This window comes from Podospora bellae-mahoneyi, chromosome 7 (genome assembly GCF_035222275.1).
Source record: "Podospora bellae-mahoneyi strain CBS 112042 chromosome 7, whole genome shotgun sequence".
NCBI classification, from domain to species: domain Eukaryota; kingdom Fungi; phylum Ascomycota; class Sordariomycetes; order Sordariales; family Podosporaceae; genus Podospora; species Podospora bellae-mahoneyi.
This window is the reverse complement of record NC_085886.1, coordinates 3380495-3397701: the sequence shown is the minus strand read 5'-3', so window position 1 is coordinate 3397701 and position 17207 is coordinate 3380495. Positions and strand designations below refer to the sequence as shown.

General features: G+C 51.8%; 10 protein-coding genes across 10 annotated transcripts; 6 read left to right on the top strand and 4 right to left on the bottom strand.

The window, feature by feature from the left end:
- Positions 1 to 605: 605 nt before the first annotated feature.
- Positions 606 to 891, bottom strand: QC761_0112130 (uncharacterized protein; the record flags this gene model as incomplete). The annotated part of the gene is made up of 2 exons (XM_062873230.1): positions 606 to 768; positions 834 to 891. 2 exons carry the CDS (start codon positions 889 to 891, stop codon positions 617 to 619), a joined length of 210 nt encoding a protein of 69 aa, XP_062728788.1. The 3' UTR covers positions 606 to 616.
- Positions 892 to 1686: 795 nt separating this feature from the next.
- On the bottom strand, positions 1687 to 3789 carry QC761_711660 (uncharacterized protein; the record flags this gene model as incomplete). The annotated part of the gene is made up of 2 exons (XM_062882715.1): positions 1838 to 3789; positions 1687 to 1777 (listed from the first exon to the last, which is right to left on the bottom strand). The coding sequence occupies exons 1-2, from the start codon at positions 2092 to 2094 to the stop codon at positions 1687 to 1689; spliced, it is 348 nt and encodes a 115-aa protein (XP_062728787.1). The 5' UTR covers positions 2095 to 3789.
- On the top strand, positions 1948 to 4056 carry FAD1 (3'-phosphoadenosine 5'-phosphosulfate sulfotransferase). The gene is made up of 3 exons (XM_062882714.1): positions 1948 to 2746; positions 2854 to 3352; positions 3414 to 4056. Exons 1-3 carry the CDS (start codon positions 2184 to 2186, stop codon positions 3591 to 3593), a joined length of 1242 nt encoding a protein of 413 aa, XP_062728786.1. The 5' UTR covers positions 1948 to 2183; the 3' UTR covers positions 3594 to 4056.
- Positions 4057 to 4197: 141 nt separating this feature from the next.
- On the top strand, positions 4198 to 5863 carry QC761_711640 (uncharacterized protein). Its single transcript, XM_062882713.1, has 5 exons — positions 4198 to 4481; positions 4549 to 4900; positions 4994 to 5128; positions 5231 to 5723; positions 5775 to 5863. The coding sequence occupies exons 1-4, from the start codon at positions 4366 to 4368 to the stop codon at positions 5660 to 5662; spliced, it is 1035 nt and encodes a 344-aa protein (XP_062728785.1). The 5' UTR covers positions 4198 to 4365; the 3' UTR covers positions 5663 to 5723; positions 5775 to 5863.
- On the bottom strand, positions 5682 to 7581 carry QC761_0112090 (uncharacterized protein; the record flags this gene model as incomplete). Its single annotated transcript, XM_062873229.1, has 3 exons — positions 5682 to 6298; positions 6350 to 6887; positions 6977 to 7581. 3 exons carry the CDS (start codon positions 7579 to 7581, stop codon positions 5822 to 5824), a joined length of 1620 nt encoding a protein of 539 aa, XP_062728784.1. The 3' UTR covers positions 5682 to 5821.
- Positions 7582 to 7630: 49 nt separating this feature from the next.
- Positions 7631 to 8045, bottom strand: QC761_0112080 (uncharacterized protein; the record flags this gene model as incomplete). Its single annotated transcript, XM_062873228.1, has 2 exons — positions 7631 to 7833; positions 7904 to 8045. 2 exons carry the CDS (start codon positions 8043 to 8045, stop codon positions 7631 to 7633), a joined length of 345 nt encoding a protein of 114 aa, XP_062728783.1.
- Positions 8046 to 10184: 2139 nt separating this feature from the next.
- Positions 10185 to 11276, top strand: QC761_711620 (uncharacterized protein; the record flags this gene model as incomplete). The annotated part of the gene is made up of 1 exon (XM_062882712.1): positions 10185 to 11276. The coding sequence occupies one exon, from the start codon at positions 10185 to 10187 to the stop codon at positions 11274 to 11276; it is 1092 nt and encodes a 363-aa protein (XP_062728782.1).
- Positions 11277 to 11561: 285 nt separating this feature from the next.
- SCD1 (Scytalone dehydratase) lies at positions 11562 to 12544 on the top strand (the record flags this gene model as incomplete). Its single annotated transcript, XM_062882711.1, has 3 exons — positions 11562 to 11943; positions 11992 to 12089; positions 12164 to 12544. The coding sequence occupies exons 1-3, from the start codon at positions 11907 to 11909 to the stop codon at positions 12542 to 12544; spliced, it is 516 nt and encodes a 171-aa protein (XP_062728781.1). The 5' UTR covers positions 11562 to 11906.
- Positions 12545 to 13003: 459 nt separating this feature from the next.
- Positions 13004 to 14412, top strand: MDM10 (Mitochondrial distribution and morphology protein 10; the record flags this gene model as incomplete). The annotated part of the gene is made up of 2 exons (XM_062882710.1): positions 13004 to 13100; positions 13163 to 14412. The coding sequence occupies 2 exons, from the start codon at positions 13004 to 13006 to the stop codon at positions 14410 to 14412; spliced, it is 1347 nt and encodes a 448-aa protein (XP_062728780.1).
- Positions 14413 to 15616: 1204 nt separating this feature from the next.
- Positions 15617 to 16825, top strand: ZRT2 (low-affinity Zn(2+) transporter zrt2; the record flags this gene model as incomplete). The annotated part of the gene is made up of 1 exon (XM_062882709.1): positions 15617 to 16825. The coding sequence occupies one exon, from the start codon at positions 15617 to 15619 to the stop codon at positions 16823 to 16825; it is 1209 nt and encodes a 402-aa protein (XP_062728779.1).
- Positions 16826 to 17207: the final 382 nt, after the last annotated feature.

Here is a 17207-nt window from a genome sequence, read left to right as displayed (position 1 = left end):
GGTCGATGCTGACACACAAAGATGAAGGATGTATTTGGAATATGAAGCTTACATGCCCTTCTGTATAATTAAACTTTGTTTGGATAATCCCCTGAAACAATACCCTCCGCGGTACAAAGTGAAAAGGGCCATTCAATGTACACAGGTACCTATGTAGGCTATTATTTTAGTCTTCTTGGTGCTCTCCACCCAACTCCAAACAGATATCCAATATATGCCTTTCTACTTGGACCTCTTGAATAGGCCTTGAAATACAGGCAACGAGTTTTTGAGGATCGTCAACAGGTTACGCAACATAGTGACTGGCCCTTGAAGATGGCTCAGCTCTTGAACTGTAGTTAAACATATAAGTGGCGCCAAAATAGTCCTCTCTTGCTTTATGAAGCCCTGTAATTTTTGATAGACCCTATCAGGGCTAGATGCCTTACCTGTTCACCACGTGCAGGTCATGGCTCAAGGCCAAGCCAAGATACACATGCACAGCAAAGAAGGCGTAGTTGACAGTCCATTGAAGCCCGCATCACAATTTAGCCGCACGGGGACAGATGATTTGACATGGCGAAACGGGACGATCACTCCAAATATCATCAACCAGTTCCTTTTTTGCCACGGCCCATCATGCCTCAGCCTCCTCCCGCATGATCTCCACAACAAGCTCCGGGAACGTATCTTCCAGCCACTCAGTTTCCTGGCTATCGATCATGGAGCGGGCATTCCCACAAAGATGTAAATCAAGCGGCTTTTCGTGCACCGGAAATACTGGAACACCTGTGAAACAGTCAGCTTATCTCCTTCAGAGAGGCCACAAGACCTTGCGAAATGAACAAACGCACCATCGTTTAGTTCGGTTCGTGAGACTGGGACTGCCATCGTGAACGGTCTACTGTTCATCACTGTAGGCTTTTCGTAACACCTGTCGAGCCCTTGCAAAGCAATCTGAAGACACTGAGAGATGTGGACGAGTGGAGGTTGGATTGTAAGAACGATGGGGCTTGGTTTCACTGTGATGTCCAGCAAGGAAGGGTAGGCTTCTACAACCCTGGTCCAGAGGCGGAGACACCAGTCATAGGGTATGAGACAAGCATGCGGGTAACGAAACCGACAGTGGCCATGTTTGGATGTTTTTGGCTCACGGCGTCGATCAAGATCTAGGATCCTAGGTATGAACTCGGCAACCACTCACAGCTGCTGTGGAAATGTGGCTAATGTTCTGGCGTGGAGATTGCGGTGCCAATGACATCCTGAGTTGGGTGTAGTGGCGAGAGTATTGAGCGGCCAATGCCACGAGTTGCTGGACCTTAACTGCGTTGAGCCGTGTTTGTGCAGCCGAATATCCATCCATGAAGGCCTTTATTTGTGGGAGCGATCTTCCTGGTATCGGTTGTTGGTATGCTTATGCCGGCACCCGGGCCGTGTAAAAACACGTTGCTGGCCTTTGGTTGCGAGTGGTGTTGAATATGACCCAGGGTCCACTCTACAGGCGCATCTCAGCATTTTCATCTCTCTGTAGAGCTCGCGGCGCAGTTCATCGGCATCCGGAAATGATTCACTGGTAAGCCAAGGTACTATCGTTGCTATTTCTTCCAGTGAAAGTTCCTGCACAAGAATGACAATGTCGCAAGACCGACCCTGGCCGTGATTTCCAGAAACTTCTCAAACACGATGGTATGTGTATGTTGAAAGAAGTCATAACCGTTCCATAGAGTTCTTTCCGCGTGCCATTCTTCGACGAAACATATCCGGAGTCAGACCTAGCTCGCGATCTGTAGGATCATGCCTATTTTCCATCAGCAACAGTGGAACAATAACAGCAGAGAGAAATGGAAATCAAGCTAACCAGCTCCCGCCGCCCAAGGGTACTATTAGAGACATGATTGTCTGAAACTCGGATTTCCGAGCCACATACACAGGCCAGATGTCCTTCCATGCTGGGCTGATGACGAGAGCGTTGGCCAGTTGGCAGTTGTCTTCGGCACATATCGACAGTGCAATGATATCTCGGAATGTCAGGTTGGCCAGGATAGGCTCGATGAGTTCCGAGGGAAGGCATTCGAGTCTGCTGGCAATGCGTTTGTCCTTTGCCCTCGTGGTCATGGTGGCATGAATGCATGTCCAGCTCGACGTTTTGGAGCCATCTCATGTGGAACTCTTCGCTGGAGCTTGACCAGTCCGAGTGAGTGGATATGTTTTTGTTAGTGGCCGCTGACCTTGCTGCGATGCCGCGGCAGCCTCTGTTAGTGCATCGGCAGCCAAATCAGCAATCCGTAACAACGCGTGTAATTACGGTTAGGGCGGCTGACGGAGAACGGGCGGTCGGGCCAACTTCGGTCTGCCGCCCCGCGCTTACCCCTGTCCACCAACCTACCCTAGATTACCATGATGTCTGGGCTTGGGGGGCGCGGCCATCGAAGTCGGGTCTGGCATCTGACAGAGGTTGGCAGGGGCCAACTCTCACTTTACCAGCCATGTCTTGCTCATTCGCCAGCAACAACACCACCGCCATGATACACGACGACGCCGTCGCTTCCCAGGCCATCCCGAGAACCAACGGAGTTGCGAAGCAAGGTGAACCCGCGCCCGTCGCGCAACCACCGCAGCGTACCCTGCCAGATATCTGCTACGAGCTGCGGGGCAAGATCGATGCATTCCTTACCGAGGACATCACCAACGACAATGTCTTACGCAATGTGCAGAGCCAGATTCGGGTGTCCATTGGCGTGATCGAGGAGGCGCTGCGCCAATATGGGTAGGTGCTGCGTCATTTCTTGCCCGGTGTGAGGCGGGGGCCGTGCCGTTTGTGATGTGCTGCCTTTGCGACATGACGCTGACCTGTCTTTGGATGCAACCGTGTAGGCTCGATCACCTCTCTCTCTCGTACAACGGCGGCAAGGACTGTCTCGTGCTTCTGATTTTAATCTTGGCTTGCTTGCCAACTTGCATCAGCCCGCCGACTTCCTCTGGGAGTGTTGTCGCAGCCCCGTCCGAGATTCCGACTCCGCCATCACAACCGCCGACGTCGGAACCCGTTGAATCGGCTCACAGCTTCCACACAAACAAGTCCCTCCAGTCGATATACATTGTTTCTCGTCATCCGTTTACCGAGGTCGAGGAGTTTGTGGAGAGAACGGCGCAGGAGTACAATCTCGACCTGAAACGGTATGCGCTACCAATGCGGCCCGCGCTCGAGGCATATCTGCTGGACCGTCCCGCGATCAGAGCCATATTTCTCGGGACAAGACGGACCGACCCCCATGGGGAGTTTCTCTCGCACTTCAACCCCACTGATGCGGGCTGGCCGCAGTTTATGCGCATTCATCCTGTGATCGACTGGCATTATGTTGAAATCTGGGCAGTAAGTTCAGCACGTCGTCACCTGCACACCAGACGAGTGACGCTAACAACCATTGATCAAGTTTATCCGGCATCTTGATATCCCATTTTGCGATCTTTACAACCGTGGCTTCACGTCCCTTGGCGGCGTCACTGATACCCGTCCGAATCCCGCCTTGGCTGTAGGCGAAGGCGCATCTAAATTCCGGCCAGCGTATGAACTTCGGGACGATGACGAGGAGCGCCTTGGCCGAGACTCATAAACCAAAGTCCGAGAACAGGGCGGTAGATACGGGTGGCCGGAAAGTGGGAATCGAATTGTATAGACCATAGAATAGCATAGATGGCGTTTGGGGGCGGCGGGAAGGGGGTTCGTTGCAAAGCCTCTGGTGCAGTTGGCGCTGCCTACTCCACAAGGTTCATTTGACGTAGCAGAGTTGTTCATGGCCTCCGATTACGATCTACTCCCTCTCTTTGGAGTCATTGGGGCTCTCTGATATATGAGAAGTGAGGGGGCAACTCTGTATGTCATAGGTGCCATTGGGAACCGTAAACTTTAACCAATTGTGCATCACTGGCTTCGAATTGCCTTAGTTAACTTTCTTGGGCAAGCATTGTTGACTGGCGTTCTCTTGGAGCACGACGCTACAAGGATAAGTCAAGTACAATCAACCAATGCGTTACGTGACAAAGGAAAAGGGAGTTTCAGGGGTTCAATGTCACTGGAAGGGATCTCGTTTTGGGCAGCCACCTCTGCCCCGCGCCGAACCCAAGTTTGTTTGTATATATATATATATATATACCTGTATCCAGGGTGCCAGCCGGTATGTTTTCCGCCAACTGCTTTCGTGCCACCTTGAGTGTACTGTGCAAGCCTCGTGTGTCCGTGACAGAATATGGTAGGCGGAAGGGTACCCACCATGCCATTGGCCATGAGTAACACCCTACACCAACATAACAAGCCAAGACCTTGATGTCACTCTTAAACATCATTTGCCAACAACCTCACGACATCATACAACAACATCGAACATCATGATGCATCGCCTTGTTTTTTTCCTGGCTTTCGCCGGCATAATACAAGCACACGCCGCCTCTCCAACGACAGCAAAACGCCTCATCATAGACACTGATCTATTCAGTGATGTTGAGTGAGTCGATCTGCCTCAAAATTGTGCCTTATTCTCTCCTGATTCATTGCGCAATGCCCGCCTTCAGCGACGCCGGAGCCCTGCTGCTCGCAGCAACATCATCTTCCGCCAACCTTCTCGCCGTCAATATCAATTTCCCCTCCACCTACTCGGCCCTGGCAGCATCTGCCATTCTGGCCCATTATGGCAGTAATACTCCCATCGGGATCCTGCGTCCACTGAGCAATGTCACGTTCTTCGACTCTTGGTTTTTTGAATTAGGCGAATACACAAGCAAAGTGGCTTATCACTGGTCTGGAGGTCCGTTGCCCTGGGGCCATGCCGAGGATGCTTGGGATCCAGTCGCGCTGTATCGAAAAATCCTCTGCGAAGCCCCTGATCAAAGCGTCACTATCACTTCCATTGGATTCTTTGATAATGTATGATATATTTGCCTCCCCTACCGGTCTACTTCTAGCTTCTGCCATGCTTCCTTGTTCAGATGCTAACTATCATGGTGCTGTTGAACACAGTTGTCTGGGCTTCTTAATTCCTCATCAGATATCTATTCACCGCTTTCAGGTCCCGATCTTATCGCCGCCAAAGTCTCGGAGCTGGTAATCATGGGTGGTGAATATCCCTCCGGCTACGAATACAACTTCTGGGGCGTGAGTTACCAAAGCCACGTGGTCTTTTCATCTGTCCCCTACCCCTGCCAGTGCAGGTAGCCTGAGGCAAGCAGAGGCAAGCATGCTAACGAACATTGCCAGAGCAACCCATCTATCACCGCTCATGTTGTCAATACTTGGAAGGGCAGCCCAATCACCTTTTCCGGGTTCGAGATAGGGCAAAATGTAACGTCTGGCCTTCGTCTGATCAACGAAGGCCCGCGGGATGACCCGGTCAAGGCTGCGTATGTCTATTACGGGTACACCACAGCCCGTCCGTCCTTCGATCCTCTGACGGTGCTGTATGCAATGGAGGGGTTGGGTGATCTCTTTGAATTCGGAGTAGAGTATGGATACAATCACGTTGAACAAAATGGATCAAACAAGTGGGTTTATGACAAGGGGGTCACTGGTCAGCGCTTTTTGAGACTCAAGGTGTCTGAACACGAGGCCGGTGTTGAAGTGGACAGGAGACTGCTTCAGGCAGCATGGTCTACAAAGAGAGACCAAGTACTCACTCGACAAAAGCTTTGACTATTCCGGATAAAACAAGGGTTGATACTCTGCTTCTTTCGCTTGGTGCCAGCTTTCTCTGGTATGATTCCTGTTCAGCTTTCTTGTACAAATATCTAAATACCCCGTGCAGATCAAAGACCCTCGTTTCATTGTGCCACAAGCCCTGATCGTCCACAATCAAACGGGCTGAATAGCCTGTGGGTAGTCAAAGAGCTCGGTGGGATCAAGCTCTGTCTTGAGCGCTCTAAGCTTCGGCAGGTTCTTTCTGTAGTAGACATCCTGCGCCATGGTTCGATTCATAGTCGGGTCGGCGTAGTTGATGTACATTCCCCATTGGTCTGTGGTGAGACCATCGGTGAAACTCTTGACCCAGCCGTCTAGGAATTCAAACCCATTTGATGGGTAGGAGCCGAAGTTTACACGGTCGTAAAACTCGTAAAGAAAGAGGTGATTGTTGGGGTCGCGGAACGCATAGGCCGTTGCATTGCTGGCCACCTTTGTGATGGCCGAGTTGGCACCGCCATATAGATCGATGATGATGAACCAGTTACGATTGTTGGACATGGCTTTTTGGATCCAGTAGTTGGCAACGTTTTGCAGTACATTACTGGGTAAGGCGGGCGTGACTAGACTCTTGCTGTAGAATGTCTCGACCTGAGATGACGGTTAGTCTTGTGGTCATGGGTTGGAGTCCTTCGAACGCACCAAGTTGTAAGGACGCGAAACATCCACCTGCTGACCATAGGTGTAGTAGGAGAATGCACCCATCCAATCATACTGCTGCTGCTGAGAGATCTGTGCATTGAGCTTGGTGAGAAGGGGTTGAATCGCCGTCTGGAGTTGAGCCTGGGTACCGTGGTAAAGGCCCTGGATCTGTGTCTGCATGCGGTTTCCAAGGATACGACCGTTCATCTCCTTGGGCATCTCGGCCTTGAGCCAGTCTTGAATGGTGGACCAGCCTTGTACAATAGCACTCGCATTAGTCCATGGCAAGTTGATGGCAAAAACCGTCACCTGCGAAGGGGCGGCAAATGTTTTGAACTTGAGACTCGTCACGATTCCAAAATTGGACCCCGCACCACGCAGCGCCCAGAAGATGTGAGGATTTTCAGTTTGGGATGTTTCGACCACGCTGGAGTCCGCGAGCACCACGGTTGCTCCAACAATGGCGTCGACGGCCAAGCCGTAGGTGTGAGAGCTGAATCCAAAACCTCCATGCAGAGAGTGCCCAGCAACCCCAACACTAAAGTTAACGAAAACGGTTAGTAGTCAAATAGAAAGGAGAGTAACTGACTCTAACCATGCCAGAACGCGGATGTATTGGCAACATACCCTGGACATGTCCCGTGACTGAACGCTCTTTTGCCGTTGTTATAGAGAGCTGTCGCGACGCGGCCAAGACGAGCACCGGCTTGGACGGTTGCGATCTCCGTTGCCGAGTCATACGTGACAGCGTTCATACGATCCAGCTGCACCACGAAGTGGCCATCTTCACCACCAAGCCCAAAGGATGCATAGCTATGTCCACCAGACTTGGGGTTGACCTTGACCTTAACCTTGGCAGCACATGAAACAGCAGCCTGCACCTGCGCAACCGTGGTCGGGACTGCGATGGCAACTGGTGTATATTTGAGTCTTTGGTTGAAGGGGTTGGAATCGGCCCTCCAGTCGTTCGAGTTGGGTGCGTCAACAGGCACATTGGCAGTTCGCAGACAATCATCGATAGCTGCTCGCTTGGCCAAGCGGTTCGATAGGGGGTTGGCAGCAGCGAAGCTCACCAAGGTGATCGATGTAGCAAACGAGAGATGCATTTTCAGCTTCGGACTGCGCCGCCTGCTCTGATGAAAAGCTTTTATTCGATTCGAACAGATATCAAGCTTGAACGAGGGCCAACGTATGGCACCAGCCCTTGATATACATTTATAAACCCCGCACATGCAAGGGGTATGATGCGATCATAGAGTCCCGCTACCGTAGAGTGTCCTTTCAGGGAACTGAGTAGCAAAGGAGCCGAGTTCTATTCCGATCCACCACGTTGGCGGGCTCGTGGACATGGAGACTCGGCATCATGGTCCCGGGATTACCACTAGCAGCCTGCAGGACGGAGACGACGGGAGGATTGCCCAAACTCCAGGAATGCGGATAAGAGATCGGCGCAATACCACCGAGAGTACCGGGTGTGATGTTAGCTGTGGCGGCACAGTTAGCCTAAAGCACAACTTCGATGTATATGTACTTATGCTGGGTCTGACCAGTCACTCCTTTTCCCCAGACCCAGCAAGGGCCCGCCAAGAGCCGGGTACCAGATTGTGTGTGAGGGGATAACAATATACCGAAGACCTCCAAATGCAACCGCAGCAAGGCTTGGGAGGCTGGTGGTTGGTGCGGTTTGCGGGTTCATCGTACTTGGCGATGATACCCCGGTCTCGAGTCGGGTTAATGGGGGAATTAAGAGGACCACCAACCCGTTATCGCACTCGAAAGAACCACCAAGGCCTCGATTCTAGTTCCAAAAGATTGCGCGATGACAGATATTAGCCCGGGGCAGGAATCGGACGGATTATAGCCTAAAGCGACTCCGTGCCTGAAGGTGCAGCCCGAATAAACCACCCGCCCAACGGCTGTTCCTGACGGTAATAATCGAGGTTACAGAGCTGAGGAGCAGATCCAAATTGATGGCAATATCTGGACGCTCCCACGCACGTGGCGAAAGATGTAGAGCGATTGGGAAGAAAAGTGAGATGGCAACCATCTTATGTCTTGTGCTCCGCCGATGAAAATCGGCCATTTCATATAATCGTGTGATATACACAACCAATGAGTGGGAAATGAAAGCTGACGAGCTGGCGACGCTCTCATGCGGGTAAAATGAGACGAGCGCAATCTCGGTCAATTTGTAACGGTCCGACGAAGGTGCTTCTATTCAACCCAAAGCCAACGTACTATCCCAGATATTGTGAGATAGAGTTCTTGCGTTGCTATGGGGTTGAAGTCTGGGCTGGAAGAAGATGGGTTTGATAGAAGCGGACGATACAATCCTGCAAAGAAGCCGAGTTAGCCGTGCGCAGAAAGTAAAAGAGGCAATGTTCTTGAACCAAGTTAAAATCGAGAAATTCTGTCTACGACCCGAGGTGATGATCCAGAATTGTAGATTTGTAACGCAAAGGAATAACTCTGCTTTGATATACCGGTTCTGTAAGCGATGCGTTCTTTTTGATGGCACTGGGATGGAGCTGGGCATTCCGACTAGCGAGTACTCCGCAGAAGGAGCGTTCTGCTTCCGCTTGGATGCAGTGAAACAGACAGGATGAGGGGAAAAGTCTCTGTAATTTTAAGCAAATTCAGTTTAAACTTAACATGATCTCAAACAACTTCCATTCTCAGTTGGCCATCTATGCCATGTGCTGTTTTCGACTTCACGGAGGTCTCTGTGATGGTGGCTTGAAGCAAAGACAGGGCGATGTCTTGGCATTCAACAAGGGACAAGGATAGGAGTTCGGCTTCATGCTCCACTACGGGTACGAAGTACCAAACAATTCCCCACCGTGATATACTTAATAGGTACTATTCAAATCTTGTGGCTTATCTCTGTCATTGGAATCAACCACCGCATTTTATGGTTCATCATGGCTGCTGCTGATGGTTGAGACGGTCGCAGCACAATATTTTTGGTGCAACTCAAGAATGCGGGAAGAGCCGCTGTGACCCTCACCATTATAAAAGCTTAATTTCAGCCTCAACACCAACAACAGTTTGTGGGGCACGTGCAGTCCAGCATACTGGAGAGAAGTATCATGGTTAATAAGAGAGGCAGGGCAGGTGCGCAGGTTATATGATTGAAACCATTTTCCCGGCCAATCTCTCGCCCCTTTCACTCTTGTTCTTCCTCAAACTTCATCCTGTCACAGGCATACGTTATGTGCCTGAAAGTCTTGTTCTTCATTACGGTGGGGTCATCGCCAGTGCTTGTGGATTGATCATTCCAACGTCTCAGCCTGTGGCATAGCGTTGGGAAACAAGGGGAGTGGAGCTTCTAAATTTTGGGTTGAGTCCTGTGGCCAGGAATTTGTTCAGGCAAATCGTGGGGCCCCTATTCTTTTCTTAAGTCTGTTTGAGGTTGCAAGAGAGCATGAAAGGTTGTTGCTGGCTGCCACGCTGCCAACTGGAAACAGATTTGGATGCAATGGTCTGTGCGTCCTTGGCGTGGAGCAGACTGCAAATCAACAAAGCCAATGAGAGAACGGCGTCCAACATCAACAAAGAGCGACTGCAGCCCTATAACTGGGTTTCCCTTTTTTCTTTTCAAGGATATCTATGTGTCAATGCCTTTCTGGCCTGCTATAGTAAACTTCACAGGTCACCTCCTTTCACTTATAATAAGTTGGTTGCTGCCTTTCGCTCATTGCATTTTGGGAAGAAACCGCCCCGTTTTCGCCTGCCAGCAAGCCCCGGGCCTCGGATTCGGCTGCCCTCAACGGGCCCATTTAGGAATTTGTCTGTTCGTTTTCCTAGCTTTCTCAGTGTCTTGACGCAAGCGACGATGCCTTCTCCCTCAAGGAGCGCCCACGAGCCGAAAGTTTTACACTTTACCCCTGTTCCACCTGGGTATCGCCACGTCCCAAAAGGCAACATCTACATTACAAAAAACTGCCGGTTACTTACCCATGCCGCCAAACAACCTTTGTATGTCGTTGTTGATAAGCGCAATCGAACCCTCGGAATTCACTGTCCAGATCGCATTTACCGCCAAGTGCTCTCCTCTTATCACGAAACCGCACCTAAGCGAGCCCAGGCGGTACAGAAGCGGGACGCGCTGATCGAGGATAAGTTCGAGGCTATCATCCTCAAATTATTCCCCAAGACACCAAAAGCGTCGATCCCGGTCATCGTCAAGCATGCCGTCAAGAAGAGAAGCGGGAGGGTAGGTAGGAGCACAAAGATAGGAGAGTTGGAGGACAAGGTCATGCTGGCCGTGCGAGCACATATCAGGCATGTTCACACAGACTACGAAATGTTGTTGAGAGAAGGCGTGAACAGGGAGGAGGCCAGGCAAAGGGTTTGGGAGAGAGTCAATGAGGTCGCAAGGGAGTGGGGGGCTGCCACGAGAAGCCTCTTCCGAAAGAGGGTAAATAGCGCAAGGGGCAAAACGGTGAGTAGGGATAGGCCGACTGGAGCAGCACCAGATACGGGGAAGAAGAGGCTACATCGCCCAGTCATAACAAAGAGGATACAGGTCACTGCTCCGGAAACAGCCTCGCCACTAGACCAGAGTGCGACCGAGCCACCAGGAAGGAAGCAAAAGAAGCGGAGGGGGAGATACACCCGGTTCCTGGAAAGGAAGGCGAGGGGCGGTGTTATGGCGATTTCACCAGACAGGGTGCGCGTTACACGGCGAATGACGAGACAGTCCTTGGAAAAGTCCAGCGCGGAAGCAAACGATGGAGTCGAGGTTATAGAAATCTCTTCGGACGAGGATGGCGACGAGGATGGCGATGTTTTGGAAGACGACCCCATTAAGGTCTTCATCGTTGATAACGACGACGAGGAAGCTTTGGCTGTTTTCTCTGTCGATGAAGACACAAGCGACATTGACTATGAGAGCGATGACAGTGGCTGGAGTGGGAAGTCTTGAAGGCTAGGTTGAAGGCTGTTAGATGGCAATGCTGGTATACCGTTGTGACTAGAAACTGTTGAACAGACTGAATTCTGAGAGACGGGGCCAGGGCGGAGTTGTCCAAAAGGCCTCGGCATGTCGGTCATCAAGCGAGGGTAATTCAGGACCGGGCCCAGATATCGGGCGGCGCGGTCATGAGGCATGCTTCATCCGGTTTCCAGTAGTTCGCGTTCTAGACTTGACAGTTGGCTTGACGTTGGCCAGCAATTCGTTCCGGAAAGTCGGTTCATCGGCTAGTCAGAGGGGAAATGGTCCATCCGTGAAACTGTCATACCAGTCTTTGACTGGGGGTACTGGTCGGTAAGGGTTTCCTTTCCAGCCTTTTGAAGAACAAGGAGGCACGAGCCCGCCGTCCGACGGTGCTGAGTCCACATCCCGTCCGCACATCCCCACCAACATCCGGACTCCGCCTTGGGGATTTCGGCTCTGTTGTTTGCATTATTGGCCAATTCATTCACAGCGCTGGTAATTCTTAGACGGCTTCCGCGGGGGTACATAAGCCTAGGAAAGTCCCAGGTCGAATGGATGGTTTGGTCAAACTTGATGAACACGAGGGTCGACACAGAATAAACAGCCGATTTCGCAAACATGGCCCAACAGAAGAAGCAGCAGATCACCTTTGAGGGTATGTCCTAACCATCACTCTGGAAAGCTGTCTAATCAAGTTTTATAGATTACCTCGGTGTGACTGAGGCTGCGTTTGAGTGGGCTGACAGCTACGACTCCAAGGACTGGGACCGTCTGCGAAGATGCATTGCTCCCACCCTGCGGGTATGTTGATGGGCTATCCACAACGAAGAACTGCCTAGTCAGACAGGGCAAGATGGCTGATACTGAAGACGTAGATTGACTACCGGTCGTTCCTCGACAAGATCTGGGAGGCCATGCCGGCCGAGGAGTTCATCAGCATGATTTCGGACAAGTCAGTGTTGGGCAACCCCCTTCTGCGCACGCAGCACTTCATTGGCGGTGCCAGCAAGTGGGAGAAAGTGTCCGACGACGAGATTATTGGCTACCATCAGCTCCGCGTGCCGCACCAAGTCTACACAGACTCGTCCCTGTCCAAGGTGGAGGTCAAGGGCCACGCCCACAGCCACAACACTCACTACTACAAGAAGGTCAATGGCGTGTGGAAGTTTGCCGGGCTGAACCCCAACATCCGGTGGTTCGAGTATGACTTTGACAAGGTGTTTGCAAGTGGTCGCGACAACTTTGGTGAGCACTGAGTTAGAGAGTAGAAGAGATCAAGTGCAGGGAGAGTTACGGGACCTGGAGTCGGGTGGCGGAATTTGGTGGGTGATGTTTGGTCGAGACTTGGGTAGTAGTTCCATAGAGCCAGGAGCTTTGAAGCGCCTTGGACACCTCAATACACAAGGCCATTTCGCACTTTATGCAAATGGAGTGTCTCCCCAGGTTGTGAGGTTGCGGAGGGGGACCCTTGCACTGATGACGGGATGGTGGGGTCAAGCTCCCCATGCCAGCCCATGCAGTACATGATTGGAGCACAAAACATTCAATGGGCCCGGCCTCAAAACCTTGGCTTTACTTGACCGTGGCGTCCGACACTTTTGTAACATCCGAAGACAACTTCCCTATTTCCCGCGAAATTTGTCAATGACAAGGAAGAAGCAAAACCCGTTTGCAGGTCTGCATTGAGGAGGGACTGTATTCCCGTCCGCACGACGATGCGGGAGTTTATGCAGTATGTCAGAAATGCCTTCTACGGTGCTACAGGATGGAGCGAGGATAACTCCTACAAGGACTTGAACGTGACAGCAAGAGGTACACATGTTTATGCCATGCCCCTCTCACTGGTTTCGTAGCTGACAATGCGTGTTCGACAGAACTGATTGACTTCCCGCTGCCTCGAGGAATTCGCTTGAGTCTTTCTTCCCTTGCCACGCCACACTTCGCAACCAGCTATCAACTCTGCAATGTAGGTGTCGTCGACGGCTCGATATCATACCTCCACAGCTCGGTCCCCCTGGCTGCCGCTCCTGCCCAGTCCGACAAAATACCGCTAGGGGCTCTTATGAGATCCTATCGCGGGCTGCATCAGCTCGGCTCACGAGGAGGAACACCATGGTCGTGGGAAACTGGTCCTCAGATAGGGACAATCCCCCAGGTACCTGCTGTTGCGGATATGGGTCAAGTCCCGAATAAGGACAAGAGCTCGCTGTTGTATGGTCGGCTGTATCTCCCACAGTCGCTGCTTGAGGCCATGGTAATCAAGCGGTTCAGTCCGGCGCTGCAGGTTCAGATATCGGCTGTCAGTGAACAATCTTTGCGGAACGGAGGTACAATGCTGAGCGTCGTTCAATACGACCGGGGGAAATACGGAGTCGAGGGGCTTTACTCGACCGACGGAGGGCTTCTTGGCCTGAGAGGACTGTATAATTTCGGTGGGGATGCTTCCGTAGCTGTGATGGGTTCCCAAAATGGGACGGGCAGTCCAGAATCCACGGAGAAGGAACGAATTTATGGCCGTTTCAGCGCTGGAGGAGAAATGTACTATGGGACCTTGAACAAGTCTGGAGGCATGTCCTTGGGTGCACGTTTCGCAACTCTACCCACGCACAAAGGGACGCCGCTCACAGCGACACTTACTATCAACCCGCTCATGGGAAACATCAACACCACATATGCCGTGCTGGCGAAGGACTTTCTTGCCATGGCGACACGGATGGAATTTAACGCGTATAGCTACGAGAGCGATTGGGCTGTCGGCTTAGAGCTATGGAGTAACCGACGACCAGCCGGTTTCCTGCTTGGTGCCGAGCCCAGCCTTGATCTTGAATCCGACCAGCCCGAACTTCCGAGCAAAAAGGAGAGAAGTTTCCAGGCGAAGATGGAATGGCGGCTAGACGACCCTGAACCCGACCCCGATCCCGTCAAGATTGCCAAGAAACCAACAGAGGGTAAAGAGGAATACCTGGGCGTGTTCAAGGCCCGTATCAGTTCCAATCTCGATCTGGGCTTGGTCTGGGAGGGTCGGGCCAAATCACTGATCTTCAGCCTCGGTACTGGTGTGGATTTGCAAAGGTTAGGCGAGCCGTTCCGAAGCTTGGGATTGGAAGTGCAATACTCTTCTTGAGAAGACGGCTGTTAATGCCCACGAGGAATGTCTCCTGAAGGGCTAGCTAGCATGACCGCGATTTCGACTGTTCGGCAAGAGCGGCGGGGGGGGTTGGAGGGAAGAAAGGTTAACTGGGCGCTATTTGGACTCCGGAGTACCTTGATGGTCCCAAACATGCATTTGTTCTGACGTCGGTCGCCACACCACCAATGACATCAAATCATTGAGATTACACCGGTGCTGGTGTAGTACCAGCCATCAATCCCGATGGTAAGCTAGGGGCCGGGTGTCAGCGGACACCATCAGGTTGACAGGTCCGGCACAATGGGATTTTGCAAATGTTTATGGTGGCTGCTTCTCTACTGGTTGGCGGTCATCGGCTTGGTGTCTCCAGAGTCTTCGGGGAGTGCCTTCCAAAAGCCTTAAAACACAGGTCCGGGCCCCTTCTCCGGGACTGGAATCTCCCCTTTTTTGTTTTGGCGCACCGTTCTCCCGGCGATGCGGTTTCCTTGCGGTCTCATTGCGGCGTATAGGCACCTACGCTGTTTTCCACGCCACGGCCGTCTTCCATTCACATACTCTAAACCTCTCCTGCTCCCTTACCTAAGCATTGTCTGTCTTCTGGACTCTCGATCCTGCAAGCTTCTTATCTCATCCGTCTGCGTCCGAAGCATCATCTCTCGATCAAGAATCTTTACTCAAGCATAGCACTGCGGTTGTTTGTCCAAGGAGGGCCATTGCGATATTCTGGTGCGTGTTTTTTTCCGCACGTACCAAAAACCTCTGCAGTAGTGGTAGTTGCGCTTGCTGTTTGAGACGTGCGCTAGATGGCGAGCTGGTTGCTGACTGGAGCTTAGCCATCAAGGTTCTCGGTCGAACTCCCGCCTCCCGCCTCCATCTCGCCTTTGAGTTGCGCCCTCGCTGCCCACCCCTCATCTTCACTCAGTCTCTCGTACATATCGAATCTGTCGTTTGGTGCCCATGATTACTCTGTAGTCGTGGTGGCCCGAGATAGTTGTCGCCAGAAAATTGTGGGCTACTGAACTGCGAAGCGCAAACGATCCAGTCTTCCGACCAAGAACACCATTATATATCAAGTCCATATCGACGGGTTTAGACTTCATTTGGTACGGAATCTTACAATCTTTGCGCCCACAGCTTTTCGACCCCGCCGATCCTCCTTCTCAAGGGCCGTACCGCCCGCACCAAACCTTCCCCCCAAATGTGCCCGTCGGTAAACCTCGAAAGAGAAGGCTGGTCAAATCACACAATGCAGCACTCGGAGCTGTTACTCAGAGATGAAGCGCCAGCGCCTAGCTGTGTAGGCACACTGTTGAGCAGAGATGATCTGGGATTGCGTATCGCCTCCGTCTTTATCATTCTACTTGGCTCTGCCGTCGGTGCGCTTTTGCCAGTATGGTTGGCGAGGAGCTCCAAACTGCGCGTACCCAAGCTTTGCTTCTTCGTCGCCAAGTATTTTGGTACAGGAGTCATCATTGCAACCGCTTTCATGCATCTCCTCTCGCCAGCGTCCGACAACTTCCGGGATGAATGTCTTGAGCACATTCTTCCAGAGTATGATTGGGCTATGGGGATCGGTCTAGCAACCGTGATGGTCATGTTTCTCCTCGAAATACTCGTTTCACGCTTCGATTTCGGCTTTCACTCTTCACATGGGCACCAGGAACCCCCCGAGACACTTATGGTGGATAGTGCTGCACTGCGCCCGGTCAGCAGCCGCTTGCGAATGCACGGCCGAGAACTTGTCCCATCCACCAGCCCAAGCGGAAGCCCCTCGCCAGTGGCCAGCAGCATCGAAGGTGGAATGTGTGGTAAACACCAAATCCCAGTGTTGCGCCACGAAGTCAGTTACCCGCCTGGGGGGGAGAACCACCTGGGCCATTTGCGAGATCATATCGAGGGCGACGAGCATCCCAACTTTGCGGGGCAGATGACGGCCCTGTTTATCCTCGAGTTTGGTGTCATATTTCATTCCATCTTCATTGGTTTGACCCTCGCCGTCACAGAAAACTTTACTGTGCTTTTTGTTGTGCTGGTATTCCACCAGACCTTTGAGGGTCTTGGCTTGGGTGCCCGCCTTGCAACGGCAACATGGCCTCCGGACGCTAGAAGATGGACGCCATATGTTCTCGGGACTGTTTACGCTCTTAGCACCCCCCTGGCCATCGGTATCGGGCTTATAGCGAGCAAGTCGATGTCACTGGAAGCTACCACCAGCAAGATTGTCAATGGTGTGTTTGATGCAATCAGTGGCGGCATCCTTCTATACACTGGCCTCGTCGAGCTACTGGCTCACGAATTCATGTTCAACCCCGAGATGCGCAAGGCCGGTTTGCAAATGCAACTGTGCGCGTATATTTGTGTGTTTGTGGGCGTTTTCGTCATGGCTCTCCTGGCAAAATGGGCTTGATTGGCAGGTACCTCTAGTATCAAAAGGTCGATTTTCGATTTTGGCATGGCGTTGGAGTTGAATCGGGTACAGGGTGAAGCGTGCATCATGCTGGGTCATGTTTATGACGGATGAATGGTATATGGAAAGAGCAATAGAGCATTAGAGCAATGATCGGTCCGTTTGATCAGGGTACAAACAAAGAGCGGGGGCATGAAAAATGCCCAAAATACAAAAGATATGATGGTACCTTAGACAGGCATGGCTTACGCGCCATGGACTCTCATCATGATGTTCACGTAAACAGGACCATTGTTGGTATTGTTTTATGAGTACTCGGGTTGCTCATGATAGAGCTGAAATTGAATAGGTACATATATATCTTGACATAACATTCGTGATC